Source organism: Mus caroli, chromosome 4 (genome assembly GCF_900094665.2).
Source record: "Mus caroli chromosome 4, CAROLI_EIJ_v1.1, whole genome shotgun sequence".
NCBI lineage: Eukaryota > Metazoa > Chordata > Mammalia > Rodentia > Muridae > Mus > Mus caroli.
Window position 1 is genome coordinate 111,717,624 of NC_034573.1, and position 18,236 is coordinate 111,735,859.

At 43.4% G+C, this 18,236-nt stretch overlaps 1 protein-coding gene across 1 annotated transcript in view; it reads right to left on the bottom strand.

Annotated features, from left to right (window-relative positions):
* The window catches only part of Rlf (rearranged L-myc fusion), a 61,741-nt gene extending 56,396 nt beyond the window's left edge, over positions 1-5,345 (bottom strand). Inside the window, exon 1 of the mRNA XM_021160506.1 lies at positions 5,084-5,345. Within this exon, the coding sequence (XP_021016165.1) occupies positions 5,084-5,320 (237 nt within the window). The 5' untranslated portion in view covers positions 5,321-5,345. The remainder of the gene's footprint in view (positions 1-5,083) is intronic.
* Between the last annotated feature and the right edge of the window lie 12,891 nt (positions 5,346-18,236).

The window sequence follows — 18,236 nt, forward strand, 5'->3', positions numbered from 1 at the left end:
TTTTGTTAGTCAAAAGTATCAAGTGGAAAAGTGCCCAAATAATACTGTATTAACTTTTAAATGACACACTGATTTAAACAGTGTGATGAAATCTTGGGCCATCCTTCTCTGTCCCACGAGGGACATAAATATCCCTCTAAGATACCCCCCAAATAGCTAAGGTACACTACAATGTTAGTTACTGAGAAGCCAGTCCCATTATTAGAGCTTGTGCTCAAAAAATCCTTTTACAATAGCTTAAAGCTAGTAAGCAGACCATACGAAGCCATCTTTCAATTTATTTCATCTCTTAGGCACTTTGTCATCTCACATCATCACAGGAAAGATACAAACTAAGACATCCTGGGAAAGAATCAACATTCATACAACCTTCAGTACTGCATACATACTGGTTGTTGTGAATGTTCTGTTCTGTGATGTCACTGTGATTTAAAAAAAAAAAAAAAGCCAGTTTGTTCGTCTGTCTGTCCATCCGCCCATCCATCCATATTTGTCCATCCATCCATCCATATTCGTGGGAGCTGAGGTGGGAGGCACATGTGAAGGTGAATTTGCTGGAGGTCAAAGAATTGCTTTGGGGAGTTGTTCTCTCTTACTAGGGACTGAGCTTAGGTTATCAAGCTTTGCAGCAATCAATTTTACTGAGCCATCTTGCCTGCCCCATGAGTAAATGTGGGGGTGAGGTGGGGAATAGAGGACATGGAACAACAGTTTGTAAAGAGATTCATTTTATACACCTGTTTGGGACAGTCTTGGAATGTACACCCTACCCATAGAGGTTATTATATGGCCTATTTGACTCAGAACTCCTTTATTCAATAACCAACCCAAAAAAAGGTATGTGTAGTACTTGTTTTAACTATTAAAAATCTATGAAGTTGAGCTGGACATGGTGATACAAGCCTTTATTTCTAGCACTTGTGAAGCAGAAGCAGGCATATGAGTTCCAGGACGGCCTGGTCTAGTAGCCAATTTAAGGCCAGCCAGCCAAGGCTACCCAACCAGACCCCATCTCAAAACCAAAACAAAACAGAAACAAACAAGCAAACAAAAACTATTTGCAATGTAACTGTAAGTATAGAATTTAAAAGTATGTAATATATTTACTCATTAAATTACTTGTTTGGTAACTTTTATTCTTCCAGTATAATCACCTCCCTACTAATTTCTTGTATGCTAAATGAAATTCAATTACAAAGCCTTCAAGGGCTGGCGAGATGGTTCAGTGGTTAAGAGCACTGACTGCTCTTCTAAAGGTCTTGAGTTCAAATCCCAGCAACCACGTGGTGGCTCACAACAACCCGTAATGAGATCTGACACCCTCTTCTGGTGCATCTGAAGACAGCTACATTGTACTTATGTGTAATAATAAATAAATCTTTGGGCCAGAGCAAGCAGGGACCGAGCAAGGGGGGTTGACCGGAGAAAGCAGAGCTGACTGGAGTGAGTGGTTGACCAGAGCGAGCAGAGGTCCTAAAAATTCAATTCCCAACAACCACATGAAGGCTTACAACTGTGCAGCTACAGTGTACTCACATACATAAAATAAATAAACAAATCTTTTAAAAAAAAGTCTTCAAAACCTGTGCTACAAACAAAGCCAATAGTTCTAAGACTTTCAAAATGTTTTTTAAAATTCCTTCATTCATCCATTGAGCAGCACGCTAGAGTGTGCACGTGGAGGTCAGAGGACAGCATATGGGTCCTAGGGGTCAGTCTCAGGTCATCAGGCTCAGCAGCAAGCATTTGTAACCACTGAATCACCCTGTCCACCCAGACTGAGAATTTGTTTCCTAAATATAGCAAAAACATTTTAAGACGATTTTTCAACATTAACAAAAAGTGCAGCATTAATCTTTTTTTTTTTTAAGTTACTTTTAAAAACAGTGGTATCATGGAGGTCAAAGGACAACTTTTTGGAACTGGTTCTCTTACTCCAAATGGAAGTTGGAGGCTGGCTTATCTTCCTTGTTTGCTCTTCACCTTAAACCAAGACAGGGTCTCTGATGAGCATCCCTGTACCCAGAATTCCTGGGCTGGAAAGGCAGTTCAGCAGTTAAGAGCACTGGCTGCTGGTTCAATTCCCAGCCTACATGACAGTTCACAAATGTCTATGACTCCAGTTCCAGGGGATCTGGCATGCTTGCATAGACATATACACATGCAGGGAAAACATCAAGGGCACATAAAAATAAACAAATCTTAAACAAAACAAAACAAAGAGTTCCTATTTTCACATGGTCTGGCCAGCCAGTTTCCTCAGGGGAACTCTTGTCTCTGCTTCCCTGGAGTTGGAATTACAGATGAGACACCACATTCATTAGGCGTTTAAGACACTTTAGATACTTACAAGTATAATTTTCTTCCTTCCTTCCTTCCTTCCTTCCTTCCTTCCTTCCTTCCTTCCTTCCTTCCTCCTTTCCTCTTTCTTTTTTGTTTCAAGACAGGGTTTCTCTGTATAGCCCTGGAACTCACTTTGTAGACCAGGCTGGCCTTGAACTCAGAAATCCGTCTGCCTCTGCCTCCTGAGTGCTGGGATTAAAGGCGTGNGCCACCACGCCCGGCTCCTCTTTGTTTTTTTAAGAGAGGGTCTCACTATGTATTTCTAGCTGTCCTGAACACACACTAGGTAGACCAGGATGTTCTGGAACTCACAGATTCCCCTGTCTGCCTCCTGAGATTAAAGGCTGGCTTGAGATAGACATATTTCTTATATGGTAACAGCATATAAAAAATATTATAACAGTAGGTGCAATTTAAGTTTTTAGAACATTTCTTCTCTTTTCTTTGAGATAAGGTCTTATTGTATAGACCTGGATGGCTTGGAACTTACCACATAGACCAAGCTGGCCTTAAACTCGGAGGCCCACTTGCTGAGATTAAAGTATGTCCCACCACACTCAGGCTAGGATGATATTTCTAAATACCTGTTGAGAACAATCTGTAACAGTGACCACTGGAGGAACACAGTTAGCCCTTTTCTTTAATGCACTACCAGTCACCAATCTTTATGTACTATGTGCTCGCAGCTTTTCATCTTCAGATTCAGTCCTACAATAAAAGATTTTGTATTCTGCCTTTCCAATGTGGAACCAATGTCAGGCACCAGTGGCGCATATCTACTCTTAGTTCTCTAGAGCAGAGGCAGTTGGAGGTTTAAGGTGAGCTTGGTCTAAAGAGTTAGTTCCTGGGCATCCAAGGATACACAGAAGGGGGGAAAGAGGGAACCAAGAAAACTATTCAACTAGTCTAATTAATGGTCCAATTTTCCCACACTACTTCTGTACAGTATATTCTGACAATCCAACCTGACTGGCTACAGTCACCCTTTAATGTTTTGCTGGCAGATAATGTAAGCTTCAAAGCTCTGCTCAAAACCCACAGTTGTTTTCCTACTTTCAATCTCCCTGCAATTACATCCCTCCTGTCCCACAGCATCCTGTGTTCCTTCTCATCTCTACCTCTGTCGCTCTCGCTCCAGGCCCTCCTAGGATTCAATTATATCCTGTAAGTCTGAGGCTCTACCCTATCCAAAGTGGCTTCTCCCAGTTCTCAACACATATTACATTCATTTTTTTTTCTGTCATTCTCACTTGGCTGTCCCATGAAGTCTCCTTACACCCTCTGGGTGACATTTTTTTTTTCTCATCACTACCAAAACTGCACTAATTAATTCTGTCATTTCTTTTGGGGGGTGGTGTGAAATATCTATTTGAGAGAGGAATATCACACTGTAAGCCTAGCCTGGGAGTCCATTATAATGCCCAAGACGTCCTTCAACTTCCATAAGTCTTCCTGGCAACATTCTAAGGGTTGGAAAAAATTTTGTGGAATACATGCCTGCCCTAAATAAGAGTGATCATTACTGGTAGACAATAATGGGAATGCTGACGATTGTGCACACAAGAACTGACATGATCTAATGTATAGAAAATATTAGCAGAGAAAAATTCCAAATAGACGGAGTTCTGGGTCAAAGAGTGGGATGCAAAGGAACTCAACAGAGATAACTAATTCTGCCCAGGACCAACAAAGCAGATTGCTCACTACTACTCCAACTACAACTTTCTAACTCCACAATCTTTTCAGCACTCGATTGCTCATTAAGAGTCCACGTACCAACATACCTCGATTATTTTGTATTCTCTAAGGTACTCCAAATGAGGAGCAAAGGGATGGCAGAAACCTGATAGTCTAAGTACCAGATGCAGAAACAATGACGGCAAGCATTAACACTTGGAAGACACTCGAAAACATAGAAAAAACTGCAGCGTGGTCACGGAGACCAAACTTAAAATCACATCTGTCAGCATGTAGCCCCACAGATTGGGACCCGCACCGAAACGATCAATCACCCGACTGCCAAAAGAGGCCATTCTCTACATCTCTCTCCCGACCTCTTCCACTCAGACTAATCTCCACTACAGAACTACCAGGTACCAGGGTCCATTCCTAGTAGTACAACCAGCAGATGAATACAAAACAGGTCAAAGAATGGCAATAAACATATCTTTTCACACCCGCCCACAGTGACAAAAACAAAAAAAAAAAAACCCACAAAAACCAACCAACCAACCAACCAACCAACCGGCTCAGTATTCCCTAATCAGAAAGCTCCAGACGCCATCCAAGACCAACCGTCGTATCTTAGAGAAGCCAAAAGATGTGACTTTAAAGATAAGTCTCTGGTCAGAGCCCACCTCTCCTGATTGTTCAGAAAAACAAGGTTTTTCAGTTTGGAGATCAGCACAACACTCAAAAAAAGCATCTCCCTGCAGGAACTGGCAATCGATCCCTCAGGGGGGCAGTGGCGCTGCAACCACCCGGCCAGGACCCAGGCAACAGCGACAGGGCACAGCCCTTGCAGGGAGCTCTCTGGGATCTCAGGACCGCCCAGCGCAATCCGCCCGGGCAGTGACTGAAGTCGGGGTTACGGCAGAGCTGGGCCTGCCGGGCCCGGGGGCGCGGCGAGATACGGGGGTGGCGTTTTCCCTTCCGAAGCCCCGGGCTGTTGAGGCGGATCCCGAGTCTCTTCTCCCGGCCTCCCCGCCCCTCCACCCTCGGCCATCTAGTCCACCCTCACCTGGCAGAAGCTCCGGCAGTAGCTCAAAGATGAGACCTCGGACACCTCCTGCTCCCTCAGCTCGGTCTCCAGCTGCCAGAGACACGGTCGTAGGCCCGGCGCTCCCGACGCCGGAGATGCAGGGCGATGACCCCGAGCCATGGACTCAGTCTCGACTCCGGCTCCCGCCACCGCCGGAGCCTCAGCCCCGGCCCCGGCCCCGGCGGCGGCCGTGGCGTCTCCCTTTCCGTCCGCCATCTTCCCACGGCCCAGCAGCGCGTAGGCAACCAAACCACGTGATTCCGCCTGGCCCCGCCCCCAATCGCCCGTGTTAGTGACGCACCCCCTGGCGACACTGGCGCCAACTTTATCCGTCACTAGGACGACAAATGTTGGTCCTCTCCGAAGTCTCCACCGCAACCGCCCTAGCAACAGCCTAGCAACGGCGAGATTCTAGCGGCCTTGGGTTCTACAGGCCCTTCAGAGTCGAGGAGCGCAAAGGGTCTAGAGACAATGGAGATATGAGAGAGATGTCTGCCGAGCTGCGAACCGAAGAGCAAGGGAAAGGCAGCCCAGAAAGAAGCTCGGAGAAAAGCATCCCCGGTTGGAGGAAAATAAAGATTGTTAGGCCGACCTGAAAACAAACTCAAGGGAACTTGGTTTATAATGGGAATGGCATTACTAGTCGCTGGAAAAAGGATTGGTCAAAATATATGGCGTTGAAACGATTCTACTGGGGGGGGGGAGGGGCTTTTAAAAAGTTGTTTTCAAGACAAGGATTCCCTGTGTAGGACTAGCTGTCCTGGAACTCACATTGCAGATCAGGCTGGAACCTCAAACTTAAAAGTTCACCTGCCTCTGCCTCCCAAGTGCTGCTACTGGAGGTGTGCAGAGACAGGCTGGATCTCTGTGAATTAGAAGCCAGACTGGTATATAGAGCGAGTTCCAGGACAGCCAAGGCAAAGCCACTGTAATCCAGCACTTGAGAGACTGAGACAGGAGGAGGGTCATGAGTTCCAGGTCTTAGTGGGAGGGGACAAGAAAGAAATGCAAAGAAGAACAGAGAAGAAAAGGGAGAATGGCAAAATGGTGTGGCTGGAGCCCAGTAGATGAAGTGGTTGAAAACAAGAAAAAAATATGTATGTGTATATATATGTGTGTGTGTATATATACACATATATATGTACATATATATATATATATATATACATATATATATTTCAGAACATAAGATGTTTGGTCTAGTATACTAATGAGGGATACCCTCACTTCAACTGGAGGAACTCTATAAACAATGGGTCTAGATGAAGGTAAATGTATAATTTGATAATGGGAGATTTGAGAGTTATGACCTAAATGTTGTTTTCCCCTCCATGAAATATGAGTCATTGTGCTGATTGGTCAGTTGTTTGTGACTTTAATACAAAACCAGAGTCACTTGGGAGGAGGGAACCTTAACTGAGAGGTGCCTCCATCCCACTGATCCCTGTAGGTGTGTCCATGACATGTTTTGTTTGTTGACTGACATGGGATGGCCCAGCCCACTGTGGGTGGTATCACCCCTGGGCAGGTGGTACTGGGAGGGATAAGCAAGGGACAGCATCTGAGCATAGAAGCAAATCAGTGAGAAGCTTTTTCCCACAGTTCCTGCCTCTGCTCCTGCTTGAGTTACTGCTATGGCGTCTGTACTGGCTAATTTTGTGTCAACTTGACACAGGCTGGAGTTATCACAGAGAAAGGAGCTTCAGTTGGGGAAATGCCTCCACGAGATCCAGCTGCAAGGCATTTTCGCAATTAGTGATCAAGGGGGGAGGTCCCCTTGTGGGTGGTGCCATCTCTGGGCTGGTAGTCTTGGTTCTATAAGAGAGCAGGCTGAACAAGCCAGGGGAAGCAAGCCAATAAGTAACATCCCTCCATGGCCTCTGCATCTGTTCCTGTTCCCTGACCTGCTTGAGTTCCAGTCCTGACTTCTTTCAGTGATGAACAGCAATGTGAAAATGTAAGCTGAATAAACCCTTTCCTCCCCAACTGCTTCTTGGTCATGTTTGTGCAGGACTAGATCCCTCAATGATCACCTGGGACTGGGACATGTAAGCCACACAAACCCTTTCTTCTCCAAGTCGATTTTGGATATTGTGTTGATCACAGCAATAAAAGGACAATCATCAGGCTTCTTGGGGTGGGGGAAAGCCTTGTTCAAGTTGTTACAAAGTGAGAAAGGAGAGAATGTGTACTAGATAGATTCAGGGAGACTCTAGGGCAGTGTTGAATGGCATTCATTTGTTCATCAAATCCGAGTTGAGAATGTAATATGATTCTGATTCTGCCCTATAAAATTAGTCCTAAGGTTTGTTTTTTTTTAAAAACCTTTTTTGTTTCCTTGACATTACAATGGAATTAATTCATTTACCCCTTTCTTTAGTCATACCCTGCCACATCCCGAGAGGTTTGGGTCCAGAAACCCTGACTAGGGGTGGCCAGGGAATGAAGAAGAACACATACAGAGACACACATCCACTAAATCTGGAATAAGGTGGAGCTCTCTAAGACTACCATTTTCACTGAAACTTGGAATCTGAACATGTTTATGAGATACAAACTCAGAGGGAGAGGGTAGCTAGCTTCTTTAGGAGGTCTCTCTATAGGCCAGCAGTCTCAGGTTATAAACATCCAGGAGGAGGAAACTGCAGTTGCTAGTCTTTACATACATTAATAAATTGTTCGTAAGCACGTAGACTCCCAATTTCTCTTGAGCCTGGTCCATATGGGTAATAGCTTTGCTAATTTTCCATGGACCAATTGGTCTTGGAGTCCTTGGCAGGTTTTGTCTGTGTCAAAAGATACATCTGCTCAGGACTTCAATCACTCAGAGCATCTCTCCCTACAGCAGCAGCTTATGGTATAGGAAGCAGTCCAGCTGGGCTATGGGGGCAACATACTTTTAGTCTCAGCACTCAAGAAGCAGAGGCAGGCAGCTCTCTATGAGTTCAAGGTCAGCCTGGTATACAGAGTTGAGTTCCAGAAGAGCCAGGATACACAGAGAAAACCTGTCTTGAAAAGACAAACAAACCCCCAATCCCCCAAACAATAACAAAAAAGGTAGTCCTTTGAGCAAAACAGCCACCACCTACATCAGATAAGTGGTACCTACTTCCAAGAGTCCATTGGAATACATCTTGTGAACTGTTGACATTCTTTTATAGAAAAAGAAAGTAGGGAGGGATCATTAGATCTACACCTGATTTGAGCTGCTCTTTCCACCATTCCTATGCAATTCTGCCCTAGTTGCACTTGGCCTTAGAGGTATTTAGAGGTGTTAGAGCATATAGATTGTGGGAGGGTTAATTGAAAATCCATGCAGCTAGAGTGTGGCAGCTTTGGGGTCACCCACACTCATACAAGTAGCCCCTCAATCTTATGTTGTAAGCAAGTCCTTTAAAACTCATTGGTTCTCCTGGGTAAACTTTGGGTGACTTTGTACTTTAGTTTGTCATTGGTATCTCATAAGGAAGGGTAGATGTTTAATGTATCCCTAGAGAAGGAACTCTTCCAACACGCTAGTTCTGCTAGAACCGATGGCTAGGTAGACATGAGCAGAAGCGGGAAGTCCACTCTTTTGCAGCTTGAGACCAGATGATTTAAGTAGGCAGAGAATTAGAACTGCATTAACCCAGGAGACTACAACTGTTTCTTGGTAGCTAGCTGGGTCTTCTGTGAACTGAAATAACCCTTTGGAACTTGACATCTCTGAAGCTGCAAATAGGTTCTTCCCCTCATATCAGAAATAAAGGCGCCATGGCACTTTTCCAATGATCATGCATAAAGACTAAAAAATGTCCTGGTAAGGAGAAAATTTATAAGAAACACAAGGACATCCTGACCTTTGGAGCACCCTCAGTAGGGTAGGATGGCATGAAGATGGTCCTCAAAAGGAGGAACTTCATGATACTGTGAGAGGAGGGGCCTAAGAAACTTCCTAAAAGTCTATAAAGCAGAACCCAATGGGCTGCTCCCTCATTCTCACTTCAGGTCAGCCTGCCCCATACTTGCCTGGAGTGTACTTCACTTTGCTAAATAAACTTCTCTTAAATTATGTGTCCTGATTGAATTCTTCCCTTAAGGAGAAGACAAGAGAGGACAAATACTCTACATATATTTCATATTCCCCTTGATTGAAGTTAGGTATTTCTCAGTATACTAGTATTAATACTTAGAAGACAAGAGCATAGATCAAGAAGACAAGAGCATAGCATGGGTGTGATTGCCCCCAATCAAAGCACTTGAGGTCGGAGCCAAGTGGATCCTTTTGAGTTTGAGGTCAGATAGGTCTATATATCAAGTTCTAGGCTGGCCAAGACTACATGGTGAGACCCTAACTTTTTTAAAGGTGGTGGTGGGAAGTTCACTGATGTGGTGGCATTGTTCTTCATTAATCTGAAAAAGTAGTCATCCAGTTCACCTGTCCTTTGAATAGCCTGGCAGATAGCACTCACACCAATTCTAAACTGACCATTCAAACTGCCCATGTCTGTTAGTCAATTTATATCATTATCATGAATTCCTGGATTCACTTATGACTAAAAAAGGTTCATCTAGTTTCTGTTCAAGAAGTTTTGATCCATTATCACACTGGTCACATTGCTAGCACATCAAGGTAGGGAGCTTATGGTTTAATAAAACCTCTCATTTCATAGACTAGAAACAAAATGGAGATGTTCCATGTCCCCAAATCCCATTCTAATGCTCATTCTCAATGACCAGAACACCTCTCTAATACATCTGAAATTGCTAAACCCAGGATCAAGCCATGGGCTTATGGAGGATACTCAAGATCCATACTGTAAGGTGGCCATGCTCATCTGCATGGAGCTGTGGACTTTGAAGTGTGCTGGCAAGTACAGGGCCATGAACTCCTTGACATTGTTCTGTGTCAGAGAAAAGAAGCGTTGTATCTCTAAGAAGCAATTCTGAGACTGGGTTTCTTCCCCATCTTAAGGTGGACATAGAAGCAAACAGAACAGAGGAATGCTGTGACATTTAATGAGATATATCCAAAGCAGAAGTGCCCAGATGCCTGGGAAGCAGTCAGTAAATCACTGCCCCTCTACTCTGAGGTTTGGTATTAGAGGGTGACTTCAGTTCCCCCTTGTTTTAGGTTGTCCATACACAAGACCCACTATGGCAATCATCTGTTTTCAGGACTTTGTTCCTGTGCCTGAAAAAAGTGATAAGGAAAATATCCATATTAGGTATCACTAAAGGGGCTAGTCAGGCTTCAGTTTCAGATTTCTCAAGCTCTAGAATTTGATTCTAATAGCTATTGGCACCCCTATAGGAAAATCAGCTTGGGAACAGAATTAGCACTAGGAGTTTTCTTAGGGAAGGTAGAGTAAGTGTAGATGGGACACAAACATCTCTGCAATCATTCCCAACCCAGTCTAATTTGTTATAGTCTCTCCTCTCCTCCTCCTCTTTAAGAAAAAGATCTTTTTATTGTTATTATATGTGGACGAATGTTTTGTCTGCATGTATGTTTGGGCACCACATGTGTTCATGGTGCCAGCCGAGACCAGAAGAGGTTGTTACAGTTACTAGCCACCATGTAGGTGCTATTAACTGAATCAGGGTCCTTCTACAAGAACAGCTAATGCTCTTAACCATTGAGCAATCTCTCCAGCCTCAAAGGTTAAATTTTTTTAAATGTATGTATGTGTGTATGTGAGAGCATGCTGTGTATGTGAGGATAGGCATGGATGCCCTGGAGGTGGAATTATAGGCAATTGTGAGCCACCACACCTGAGCACTAGACTCTGAACTTGGGTTCTCTGAAAGAACAGGAGGTGTTCTTAACATCTAAGTCATCTCTCAAGCCCTTTCTTTCTTCTCCGTCCTTGCTTTCTTTCTTTCTTTTCTTTTTTTTTTTTTTTTGGTTTTTCGAGACAGGGTTTCTCTGTGTAGCCCTGGCTGTCCTGGAACTCACTTTGTAGACCAGGCTGGCCTCGAACTCAGAAATCCGCCTGCCTCTGCCTCCCAAGTGCTGGGATTAAAGGCGTGCGCCACCACGCCCGGCCGTCCTTGCTTTCTTATTTATTTATTTATTTATACTTATTTTTTTGTCAAAGTCTCACTATGTAGCTAAGTAGCCTTGAAGTACGGATACTCCTGGCTCTGCTTCCCAAGTATGGAAGCATGCCTGGTTTGTTATTTTCTGAGGCTGTTAATGTTAGCTTGGAGTGGCCAAAAATTTGTGACTAACATGTTTCTTTATACCTAGTTTGGTCAAGATGTTTCTTAAAAATTATCTGTCTATCTATCTATCTATCTATCTATCTATCTATCTATCTATCTATCTAGTCTATCTGTCTGTTCTTCTGTCCATCCATCCATCCATCCATCCATCATCTATTTTTACTTCCCTGAGACTCAGTGCCCATCTGTTTTGATAATTAACTCTCCCAGGGGTACAGTTAGCTTGACCAAGGAGTTTATCAGCACTGCCCTCTAGAGGAACAACAGACTTTGGACCTGGGTATGCTTAAGAGACTGTGAGCTACTCAAACATTGGAGACAGAGAAAACTCCAGATCATCTCTGAAATTAGCCCCATTATAGTAGTGGATCACAGATAAAATGCTTATGGGTCCAGGAAGATGCTAGACATCAAATAAACTGGTCCTAATATGCAGTGTTTGTGCGAGTTGCAGTTATTTCAGAGAATTAGGGAGAGGACCTGATTGAAAGCTTACTCATATGCCACATAAGGGTTACTAAGAACTTGGTGTGTGGGGGGTGTTTATGTTGATTCTTAGTTTTTGTTTTTTGAGACAGAGTTCCATGTAGCCCTGGATGGAATCGAGCTTACTCTGTAGCCAAGGGAGGCTGCATCCTCCCTAGTGTTAGGATTACAAGGGCATGGATGATCATGTCCCAGTACTGTAGCGCTGGGGATCGAACCCAGGGTTTCACATCCATGAGGTAAGTGCTCTACTAACTAAACTACAATCCCAGCTTGGTGTGTTTTCAAGCATTGCTAAATGTGTGCTGTGCTTGTGTTAGCTGTAGGTGAGGTCATGGGAACTTCTGAACATAGGGTTATAAGAGTAAGATCAGATAGTAGATTCATAGAAAGTGTTAATATGATTCCTGATACATCATAATTGCTTGAGATGTTGCAACTGTTATTGTTGACGATACAATGTCCTCTGTTTTTCCTTTCTTATATCCTGTGACAAAGTATACATAAATAAATGCTACTTATTCTCTAATAATAGAGTCACAGAAATGAGTTAGTGCCAGAATAGGTTTATACTCTGCATGTTTTGTTTCACAGTCCTTGTGATTTGCTCAACATTTTGTGAAAGTTTCTCTGTTTCTGCCCATTGAAGTCAACTCAACAGAATTCTGATCCCTCTCCTTGAAGACCATTACACCCTAAAAGAGAGCTTATCTCTCACTTGTTTTGAAGAATTCTTTGGTCATGAAGTGTTTGGTGTTTCTTGATAGGACTGCCGTCAAACAAAATTTAACAAATAACAGTCACATTTTTATAGCTAAGTATCACTTGAAGGTATAAAGTGACATTTGAATCATATATTCAGATATTACATTAGAAATGAAGCCATTCAACATGACTCTTCCTCCATCCTCTCTCCTAGCATTACTGTCACAACCATCTTTAATATTTGGCTCTTTAGACAGAAAGAGTTTTGCTAAGCAGACCTGGCTGGCCTGGAACTTGCTACATAAAACAGACTGGCTTTGAACTTGAGGCAGCCTGCCTACTTCTGACTCCTGAATACTTGTATTTCAAACATTATCCGCACACTGTATTCCTCCCTTCCTTTGTCCACTGAGGATTGAATTTAGAGTCTTGCATTTGCTCAACAAGCATTCTGCTACAGAGCTACACCTTCATTCCTAGCCCTTTAACAGTATTTCCTTTAAATTGAAACAGGGTCTCATTAAGTCACCAGGTGGTTGTCCTTGAACTTCTTATTACCCTACTCAAGCCTTGTTGAACCTTCAGTAAAACTGCTTCAGCCCCCAGACAGCTGAGATTGCAGGCCTGTCTCACCAGGCCCAGCTCCTTATTTATGTTGACAAAGGTTCTCATATTGCTTGTCTGGCTTCCAGTCTGCTACATAGCTCAGAAATGGCCTTGAACTCCTGATTCTCCTCCTTTTACCCTCTGTGCTACTATACCCAGTTTATGTGCTGTTGGAGATTTACATGAGGGCTTTGTACATGCTACATAAGCACTTTGCCAATTGAGCTACACCCCAGCCCTGGCTCCAATCATTAAAATGGGGAAAAGTACTATACATGTATGAAAATGTCACAATGGAGCCTATTAAATATGCTAACCATGCTAAGCCATAAAAACATACTAATAAAATATTAATATTTTCATTGCATACTCTAGCAAGATTTTGCTGAAAGGATCCTGATATAGCTGTCTCTTGTGAGACTATGCCGGGGCCTAGCAAACACAGAAGTGGATGCTCACAGTCAGCTATTGGATGGATCACAGGGCCCCCAAAGGAGGAGCTAGAGAAAGTATCCAAGGAGCTAAAGGGATCTGCAACCCTATAGGTGGAACAACAATATGAACTAACCAGTATCCCCCAGAGCTTGTGTCTCTAGCTGCATATGTAGCAGAAGATGGCCTAGTCGACCATCAGTGGAAAGAGAGGCCCATTGGTCGTGCAAACTTTATATGCCCCAGTACAGAGGAACGCCAAGGCCAAGAAGTGGGAGTGGGTGGTTGCGGGAGTGGGTGGGGGAGTGTGTGTGGGACTTTTGGGATAGCATTGGAAATGTAAATGAAATAAATACCTAATTAAAAAAAGAAAAATATCCAATAAAAATATTCATGATGAAAAAATATTAATTTTTAAAAATCTAAAAAGTAGGCATTGTGATTCATATCTGTAATCTTGGGAAATTGAAACAAGAGGACCAGGAGTTCAACTATATTAATTCCAGGCCAGCATGGGCTACAGGAGCCTTATTTCATAAACAAACAAACAAACAAACAAACAAGTAAATGAATGGCTACATACTGAGCCATGTAACCTCAAATTCTCCAGTCCTAAAGGCTAGGATACAGGTATGAGCCACCATACTGTATTAATTCCTTTCTTTTCCTTTCTGCTCCTTCCTTCCTTCTATCTGATTTTTGGAGACAGAGTCTTATGCAGTCCTGGTTAGCCTCAAATTGCCCATGTAGCTGAGGAAAGCCTTGAACTTGCCATCCTCCTGCTGTGGTTACAGGCCTGTATCACAATTCCCACTTTATACAGTGCTGGAGATTAAAACCAAGGCTTCATTCACACTATGCAAGTAAACTACCCATTCCCATCACACTTTCTTTCCTCTATTTTCTTTAAAACCCTCACCCTCTTTAAAAACAAAACAGTTTCATATAGCCTCATACAGTCTTGAACTTGCTTTTTGGCAAAAGATCACCTGGAGCTCTGATCCTCCTTGCTCCATTACCTGAATACAGAGACTGTAAGTATTCCCACCATACCTGGCCTCCTTCCTCCCTCCCTCCCTCCCTCCCTCCCTCCCTCCCTTCCTTCCTTCCTTCCTTCCTTCCTTTCTCCCTTTCTCTTTCTTTTCTTTTTTCACACACGTGTTTGCATGTGTGTGTGTGCACATGGACACATGCATACACACTGTGGCAGATGTGTGGAGGGTCAGAAGACATTGGGTGGAGGGAACTGCTTCTCCCTTTCCACCATGTGGGTTCTGGGAATCTTTGGATCATCAGGCTTGGTGGCAAGTTCTTACCAGCTGAGCCATCTCACAGGCTTCTTTTCTATTTTTAATACATGATACATTCATAGCATAGGAAAGAGAGAAGGGGGTGGGGAACCCAGTCAGTTTAGGTAAGGTTACTTACAGGATCATATGTAAGGGATTGTTCACATGACTATGGGCAGCTTACAAGTTTTACACTACTGAAAAAATGTACTTTCCTCCCCCAGCAACCATTAGCTACATATCTATTCCCAGAGACCAGTGTGGCCTCATAAGCACCCCTGTGCTCCATGATAGACTGTTGATGGGCCCACTGAGTGCAGCTCATCAGAGCCACACTTTCTTTTTTCAAGACAGGGCTTCTCTGTGTAACCCTGGCCATCCTAGAATTTACTTTGTAGGCCAGGCTGGCCTTGAACTCAGAGATCTGCCTACCTCTTTTGCCTCCCAAAAGATTGAAGGCGTGTGCCACCACACCTGGGTCATAGTTTTTTAAAAAGGGAATTGTTAGATTTATTCATTTTATTTTATGTCTGAGTGTTTTGCCTGCATATAAATGTGTACCACTTTTGTGTTTAGTGCCCATGGAGGTCAGAAGAAGGCATCAGATCTCCTCGAACTGGAGTTATGGATGGTTGAAAACCACCATGTGGATGCTGGGAATGGAACCCAGGTTCTCTGTAAGAGCAGTAAGTACTCATAACCACTGAGTCTTCTCTCCAGCCCTACCATGTATATCTTTAATGTTACACAGAAAAAGAAAGCAACCCCTAACATCTAAAGCTCTCTTGGTATTTACTCGTAGTTAGTAGCACAGCTAGGTACTAGCCTGGCAAGCACAACTCAGTCATGGCATTCAAGTGTTAAATATAAACAACATTTATAAAAAACAAATGTCAGGTAAACCTACTCTGTGATGATGATGAGTATGACCTAGACAGTTGGAGTGGCTCACATCTATAATTCCAGCCCTTTAGAGGACAAGGCAAAAGGGTCACCAAGAGTTCCAGGCCAATCTAAGCTGTACAACAAGATGCTATCTTAAAAGATAAAATAGAAATAAAAAGTTGGGCGGTAGAAACATTGTGTGATGAGCTTGCTGTCTTGGAATGTGGGTATCTTTCTTTTCCCTCCTAGTGACCTTGACTGTAAGTTGACCCTGGTATAGCCAATAGCAGGAAGGTTTGTCTTACATTTGATGGGCCCCTATCTAAATTAAAACATATTAACATTTTGAAATGCAGAATCGAAGACAAGATACTAACAGTTACATCAATTTTACCATTTAAAAAGATGTCTTTGTTCTCCTTTTTTCTTTTTGAGGCGATCACATCATGTAGCTCAGACGGACCTTGAGCTAGCAGCAGCCCTCACATCTGGACCTCTCTCTTAGTCTCTAGTGCTGTGAAGAGAAACCATGACCACAGTTCTTATAAAGGAAAGCGTTTGATTGATGCTGGCTTACAGTTTCAGAGGCTTAGTTCATTATCATCATGGTGGGAGCATGGTGGCAGGCATTGCAGGTGTGGTGCTGGAGGTGCTGGAGAAGGAGTACAAAGCCACATCCTAATTCAAAGGCAGAGAGGGAGACTATGCCTGGCTTGGGGGTTTGAACCTCAAAGCCCACCCTCCCAGTGATATACCTCTTTTAACAAGGCCACAACTCATAACCCTCTCAAACAGATCCATTTCCTGGTGGCTAAGCATTCAAACATGTGAGCCTATAGAGGTATCACAGTCTCAATATTATATAAAAGTGCAAAGTTTAAAGTCTCTTCTGAGACTCAGCGATCTATTAACTGCAACCCCCTGTAAAATCAAAATCAAAATGCAGATCACATACTTCCAACACACAATTCCAGTATACATTGTCGTTCCAAAAAGGAGGGAACTAAGTATAGTGAGGAAATACTGGACCAAAGCAAGGCTAAAACCAGATGGCCAAACTCCAAACTCTGCATCTCCATGTCTGATATCAAAATAGGCAATAAATGCTCTTAACCATAGATCTCTGCGAGTTGGAGTCCAGCCTGGTCTACAAAGTGAGTTCTAGGCCATCAAGAGCTATATAGTAAAACCCACTTGGCTCCCTGAACCCATGTGGTAGCTTACAGTTCTGGGGATCTGATGCACCTTTCTGTGGACATGCGTGCAGTACACATACATACATGCAGGTAAAATACTCAAGCATATAAAATAAATGAATCCTTTTTTCTTTTCATTCTTTTTAGATTGTTTATTTATTTTACTTTATGTATGTGAGGGTTTTGCTTGCACAAGAGTACACAGTACCCACAGGGGTTAGAAGAGGGCATTGGGCAAAGAGTCCCTTTGAAGTAGAGTAATGGTTGGTTGTGAACTACCTATGAGTTCTGGGAACCGAACGTAAGCCCTGAGTCCTCTGTAGGAGCAACTAGTGCTCCTAACCACTGAGGCATTTCTACAGACCTGTAAAAAACCCTTAATATATGATTTATTTTTATTTTATGTGCATTTGTATTTTGCTTGCATGTATGCCTGTGTGAAGGTGTCAGAAACCCTGGAACTCGAGTTACAGACAGCTGTGAGCTGCCACGTGGGTGCTGGCTATTGAATCTGGGTCCTCTGGAAGAGCAGCCAGAGCTGTTAACCACTGACTCATCTCTCCAGTCCCTATAACTTTTTTTTTTAAGGTTTTCATCTCTAGGCAGAGAGCTAGGGGTAGGGAGAGAGGTGTTGTAGGAGAGTGGCTTTTTAAGAAGAAAGGGTTCAGTAGCAGGGGAGAGGCTATGAGGTAGTAAGAGGAATATGATTGTTAGACATGTATACAATTATGAAAGAATGAATTGTTCTTTACAAGCTTCAGAATGAGTATTGTGACTCACGCCTACATGCCAGTATTCAGGGCCTGTGATGGACAATTGCCAACCTGGACCACATATGAGTTCCTGTCCAGCTTGAGTTACAGATGGAGAGCTTGTCTCTAAAAGGGCCATTGAGATAGCTCATCAGGTAAAGCACTTGCTACTGAAGCCCAATAACCTGGGTTTGGTCCCCAGAACTCACAAGGTTCTGCTATTATAGGGTATCCACCAGAGAAGATTGCTCTGATATAGGTTTAAGCCAATAGAAAGTCCTTAGCAGGCCAGCTACTACACTGGGTGTCTGGGATCCCAGTATAGCACTGAGCCTTTCACAGAGTAAGCTTTTAAACACAAAAAAGCATGTTCTGAGCCAGGCAGTGGTGGCGCACGCCTTTAATTCTAGCACTTGGGAGGCAGAGGCAGGTGGATTTATGAGTTCGAGGCCAGCCTGGTCTACAGAGACACTTCCAGGACAGCCAGGTCTACACAGAGACACCCTGTCTCGAAAAAAAAAAAAAAAAAAAAGGCATGTTCTGGGTTGACACACTCCAGTTAACAAGAACAGTT